This window comes from Vitis vinifera, chromosome 8 (assembly GCF_030704535.1).
Source record: "Vitis vinifera cultivar Pinot Noir 40024 chromosome 8, ASM3070453v1".
Lineage (NCBI taxonomy): Eukaryota > Viridiplantae > Streptophyta > Magnoliopsida > Vitales > Vitaceae > Vitis > Vitis vinifera.
The window spans coordinates 19601598-19608010 of NC_081812.1; the positions used below are offsets into that span (position 1 = coordinate 19601598).

General features: G+C 31.5%; 1 protein-coding gene across 2 annotated transcripts; it reads right to left on the reverse strand.

Moving 5' to 3' along the window:
* Positions 1-576: 576 nt before the first annotated feature.
* On the reverse strand, positions 577-3385 carry LOC100253851 (probable pectinesterase 15). Of its 2 annotated transcripts, none has more exons than XM_010655703.3 (5): positions 2435-3385; positions 2036-2207; positions 1725-1931; positions 1116-1366; positions 577-981 (listed from the first exon to the last, which is right to left on the reverse strand). In XM_010655703.3, exons 1-5 carry the CDS (start codon positions 2860-2862, stop codon positions 756-758), a joined length of 1284 nt encoding a protein of 427 aa, XP_010654005.1. In that variant the 5' UTR covers positions 2863-3385; the 3' UTR covers positions 577-755. The 2 variants fall into 2 exon arrangements, with proteins under 2 accessions (XP_010654005.1, XP_010654006.1); XM_010655704.3 differs by having other exon boundaries at positions 853-981; positions 1109-1366.
* Positions 3386-6413: the final 3028 nt, after the last annotated feature.

Consider the following 6413-nt stretch of genomic DNA (forward strand, 5'->3'; position numbering starts at 1 on the left):
ATAGTTAAGAATCAATTTCCCAAAGAACAACAATAAAAAAGGAAAAAGGAAAAAAAAATTCAAAAGATTATAAGAAATCAAGAACAAAAAAGTGGTAAAAAGTAAAGAGAAGAAAATTTTGGTAGATTTGAATTAGACAAATTTGGAGCTCCAAACTCTAAAGAGAAATTGAAACTAGGATATTGTGGTAGGTTTGAATTAGACATTAACAGACCAAGTGGGGGCTTAAGTAAAGATTGTTAATATAAATGAGCAAATTGATTTTGGCCATAGTATCCTTGCCAATACATAGGAATAGCAATGTCGTGATATGATATAGAGGAAGAAGAAGATTTCAAAAATATAACATGACATTCTAATACATGATCCATGAGTATTTATATACAAATAATACATGACGGGACAAACCTCAACTTTTACTCTACTTCAAACTCTATTTGGGATTCTAATTCAAACTCTAATTCAAAATATAATAAACTTCTATTTTAATTCAAAATCTATATCCTACTCTAATTCAAACTAATAAGTTAAACTAATAATAAAAAGCAAAAGCGGAGAAAGAAGCATACACCATAATGATATGTTACCTATGGTATTAAATATTGAAAATAAAAATAATAATGAATGATTAGATAACGTTACGGACACCAACACCCAGAGATGTAAAAGAAAAAGGGTGGTGTGGTAAATGATATTACAATAGGTTTGGGTACAACCGTAGCATCAAAAGGCGCCTTTCTATTCCAACAGAACCATCACGAGTGATTTTCGGGGCACAGAACCCTGCATGCGTGACATATTTTTCTGTGCCTTTCATTTGTTGGATCCTTTGGAAGGGGAAGAAGCCATTCATTTCCATCAATGTATGAAACATCCAGGTAAGGGGCTGCTTCCGACTGCATCAGTTGCTTTGCATAGGACACCCTGTATGTGTTGTTTGATCCTGGTCCCTTGCAATCATATTCTCCGAAGAAGACGGTCCTACAAAACATTTATGCACATCAACAACATTCAGCAACTTTCTATTAACATTTTGATCAACCACACCAGGAAAAAAAAATAATGCAAAAGGAAAGAGAAAAGAGAGGTATTAGCAACTAGGATCAACCACAGACTGGTCTCTAGAGGGGTCTCTCCAATCATTCCATCCATCTGAAGCTACAAGATCGGCCATGTATGTGTTAGAAAAAACCACAGTGGCATAGGCTCCCCAAGCTCTGCCAAGCCACACTCTTCCAGTTCCACCAATTACACACTTTACAAAGGAAAACCCTGTTTTCTCATCCACTGATTGCCTCCCTTGAGCTGTGATCGCTCCGCTTATTCCAGATGAGACCTCTTTCGCTGTGGAATTTATTGTGCACTCCTGCCATAACAAATTTGTCAATGCATGCAGTAATCTTATTAATCATTATTTCATCTGAAAATATAGATCTGAAAGGGAATTTTTCAGCCATGAATTACGAAAATGCTGTCTGGTTATCCATTAAAGCTTACTGTTTGATACATCTTCCTTTTGGGTCAAGTTACACCCGCATCTTCCTTGAATCATATCTGTTTATAAAGGTTGTTCTTGGGATAATAATTAACACAGTCCATATCGTTTTAGAGGCTAAATGTAATGCATGTGTGATCAATGTTAATTATGTAATGAAGAAGCTCCAAAATGAAAAGTTTAAAAGAGGTTAATATCCTATTATTGGAGGACACTAGAGAGGGTTTACCTCATAGAGGGATCTAGCATTTCCAAAGATGAAATCAATGGATCCTTGGATGAAACATTCTCTAAAATAATGCCTCCCTCGATCATCATGAAGCGTGTCTTGGGCTCCATAAAATCCACAACCATAGAATGCGGCTTGATCATTTGCGACTCTAAGCGCCACTGCCTGCCCTCCAACATCGCCAGGTGATGCTGGAGGAGCTGTATTCTTTACCAGGAATCGCAGCAAAAGACCATCAATAGGGTCAGTCTAAATTGAAAAAATCAACTTGGAATGATGTGTAAGATCCCTATTTGTTCTGAATTCATTACCTGAAAGCTAATGTTGTATGCTGTGAAGTTGGGAGCAAAGATGGCCACTGAATAGCTGTAGGAGGTCCCTCCAGTAGAATTTGCAGTGTCGTTCCATGCTATGGCTGTATTAAGATAACCCTGGCCTTGAAATATCAAATTCGTCTTGCTAGCGCCCACTACTACCTTTTCCCTGCCGTCATGTGGTAACTTATTTCACTCTCTGCAAACTAAAAAACCAGCAATGCTATGCAAGAAATTTCATATAAGGACTGCCTATTTGCATTTGCTTTTGGGGGGTTTGGGGTACAAGACACTGAATTCCATTTTTTTTCTTCTCAGATTGGTTGATGTGGAAATGTGGCAATGCTAGAATTCATCAAAGCATTTAACAGAGAAAAAAGAATCAGAGTTAATGACCTGTAAATGCCGGAATCCATAATGATGAGGGTCCTGGAGAGGCTAGAATCAGGAACAGCATCTACCGCCTTCTGCACACTGCTGAAATTTGCACAACCCTTTAAATCCACCGTCAAAATAAGGGAAACATTATAACTCGATATGATCTTAGACTTCCATTTGGCATCATCGCATATGACCTCAGGCTTCCGATGATGATGGTGGTGGTGGTGGTGCCTCTGGGATGCTCTATCAGTGGCTTGATTTAAAAGAGACAGGAAGTCCTCTACGCCGCTTTGCTTGACAATCCTTCGGAGAAAGGCCAGTTCAAGGTCACCTTGAGTAATAGTGGCAGTGGAAGAAGAGATAGTAAAGAGGGCAACTGTAATAGAAAGAAGTGCAATGAGAAAAGCAGAGGACCAAAAGAAGAGGGTGGTTTTGATTCTCATGGTTAAGGCTTAGATGTTGTTTTAGCGTTTTATGTGGTACTGAGACAAGATGTGGAATGGGCGTAAGGTAGTGTTTGATTTATTTGTGGGAAGGGGAGAGTGGTAATTGGCGTGGCAGGTAAGAAATGTATGAGACTTATATGTGGTGTGTGATGTTTGTGCGGAGATGATTGCATCTTCTGCTTAATGTGCGTGGAGATGATTACTGTGGAGATGATTACTTCAGCTTAAAAAAAAGAAGAGAGTATGAAAAGAGAGAGAAGGGGGAGCAATGGAGATTGGAAGATGCACACGCCAAGGCAGAAAAAGAAAACAGAGATTTTGGTTATGATGAAAGCAGAAGTGCTGGCTGGGTTGACTCCTCTAAAGATGATGGCCGGTGGGTCTGGCTCAATGGAGATCATAGCTTGTAAAGGAAAACAGCAAATTGGCCTCCTCGTCGGCTCACACTAGGCCTGTATGGTTTTACTTAGAAGGCATATCACCGCCATTGTTCCCTGGTAGTGCCCTTGTCAGAATATCCCAGTGATGAAATCTTCTTCCCTACCAAACATTTTTTTTAGCCACAGCCTTTTAATGCACACATATACCTGTACTTAATAATTTTTCTAACACAAACAGGTCTCAAGCCTTGTCGCCGCTTCCTACCGACCAAGTTTTGTCCCTTGTTTAATTAGAAATATTAATCATTAAAGCCTAAGGGTAAGGACTTTTGGAGTGGGTTAATCAAGCTCTTTTCAGACCCATAATACTCCCTGCACGGACAGGTACCTTTACGTTGAAAACATCCAAATCTGCTGTTTGCACCTCAATTTTGTCTTGCAGCTTCGATCAATGAGGCCTGAAGCACCATCGTGATGGACTTGAACCTCTGTAATAATTTATGCAAATTTGCTTTTAATATTGATGCATTGTTGCTGCTTCTTTCTAAGCATTTTGTCACACTGATAGGCTAATTGGCGGTCTAATTGGAAACAATCACTGTTGGGTAATCTCTGGAGAAAACTAGAAACAACCACCCAATAATTCCCATCCTATTTTAAGACTCCTTGCTTGGACTACTACATTACTTGATAGAAGAAATGGGACTGAAATGAAAAGGCTTTTGCTATACTACATACAAGCACAAGCCAATTGAGTGGTTAGAATTGTACCCTTCTTCCTGTTGGGCATGCATTACATTTTTTCTTTGTACTCAAGACTTCCCAAACATGAAAAAGAACACTTAATCTAAATAATTACTTTGTTGGGTGTTTGTAAAAAAGAGTTTGTGTACCACCACTTGTGTAATTCGAGTTCTTATTAGGCCATGTTTGGTACATAGTAACGGATAATGAGAATGAATATTTTGTTTTAATTCTTATTTTTTCTTAAATAAGAATGAATTTGATAATTTCAATTTTTGTATTTGAATGAATTTAGAAATGTAAAGTCAGAATGATTTTTGTTTTCATTTTGATGTTAGGTAATAATGAGAATAAGAATCTAAAATAAATTGATAATAATATTTGCACACATGATTTAAAATATTTTTTATTTTTATTTAAAAAAACCTATCAAACTATGGTTTATTGAAAACAAAAAACATCTTTGAGAGTTTTTAAAACTAAATAATAAAAGTTTATTTGCTCATGTAATTTAAAAATAATGTTTTATGTTTTTTTTTTGTTTTCATTTTGATGTTAGGTAATAATGAGAATAAGAATCTAAAATAAATTGATAATAATATTTGCACACATGATTTAAAATATTTTTTATTTTTATTTAAAAAAAACCTATCAAACTATGGTTTATTGAAAAAAAAAACATCTTTGAGAGTTTTTTAAACTAAATAATAAAAGTTTATTTGCTCATGTAATTTAAAAATAATGTTTTATGTTTTTTTTTTTGTTTTCATTTTGATGTTAGGTAATAATGAGAATAAGAATCTAAAATAAATTGATAATAATATTTGCACACGTGATTTAAAATATTTTTTTATTTAAAAAAACCTATCAAACTATGGTTTATTGAAAAAAAAAACATCTTTGAGAGTTTTTTAAACTAAATAATAAAAGTTTATTTGCTCATGTAATTTAAAAATAATGTTTTATGTTTTTTTTTTTGTTTTCATTTTGATGTTAGGTAATAATGAGAATAAGAATCTAAAATAAATTGATAATAATATTTGCACACGTGATTTAAAATATTTTTTTATTTAAAAAAACCTATCAAACTATGGTTTATTGAAAAAAAAAACATCTTTGAGAGTTTTTTAAACTAAATAATAAAAGTTTATTTGCTCATGTAATTTAAAAATAATGTTTTATGTTTTTTTTTTGTTTTCATTTTGATGTTAGGTAATAATGAGAATAAGAATCTAAAATAAATTGATAATAATATTTGCACTCATGATTTAAATTATTTTTTATTTTTATTTAAAAAAACCTATCAAACTATGGTTTATTGAAAACAAAAAACATCTTTGAGAGTTTTTTAAACCAAATAATAAAAGTTTGTTTGCTCATGTAATTTAAAAATAATGTTTTATGTTTAAAAACAAAAAAATTGTTTTTAAAAATTTATAATCTTTTTGGTTGTTTTTGAATAATAGTTTTTAAAAACAAAAGAGAACCATTTTTAGAGGACAAGTAAAAATTGTTTTCATTCATTTTTAAAATATAGGAAAATATAGAGAAATAAAAAAAATGAATAATTAAGTAAAACATAAATAATATTTTAAATTTTTTTAATAAATGTTCTAATTTTAAGAATAATTTTGAATTCAAAAAATTGATTAATTGATTATAGATTAAATAAAAAATTTTAGAATATTCAATATCTAATTAAGTACTAAATGTATATATGTTGAGTCATTTATACTTTAAAAAATAAACTTTATTTATTTTTAAATTCATTTGCAATAAAATAGTCCTAGCAATTATTAATTTTTAATAAAACAAATTAATTATACTTTTGTGAGATGTTAATATCCATATTTTGATGTCATTTATAAAAAATAGATTTTATGATATTATTATAGTATTTCTATTCATATTTTATTAAAAACTATTTATTTTTTTAATTTATTGGTAATTAGAAAATTATTTGTATTTTTTTTATTAAAACTTAAATTCAATTTAGTTTATATTATATGAATTGAATTTACAATTTTTTTTAAAAATCAAAACAGAAAAACATTTTTAAAAACAACTTATCCAAATAAATTTAAGTTATTTTAAAAACAACTTGTATGCCAGAGAATCAAAATACCTCTTTTAAAGATGAATCAAAATTTCACTTATAAGTGAAATTTTATTTTCCGCTCCTTATTTATACTTGCACTACCATTTGGATCAGTTCAAACCACAATAGATCGTTATGTGCTGATTGTTAAACACTTGTTCTCCAAAGCCTATTAATTTTAACTATTTATTTTACTTCAGTACTTGCCCTTATAGTTTTTGCTTCTATTTAATGCATACCAAGCATATCATATACTATATATATATTATATATATTCAGATTGAATGCCATTTTCAAGGGGAAAAATGGTTAGATATGAGAGGAAA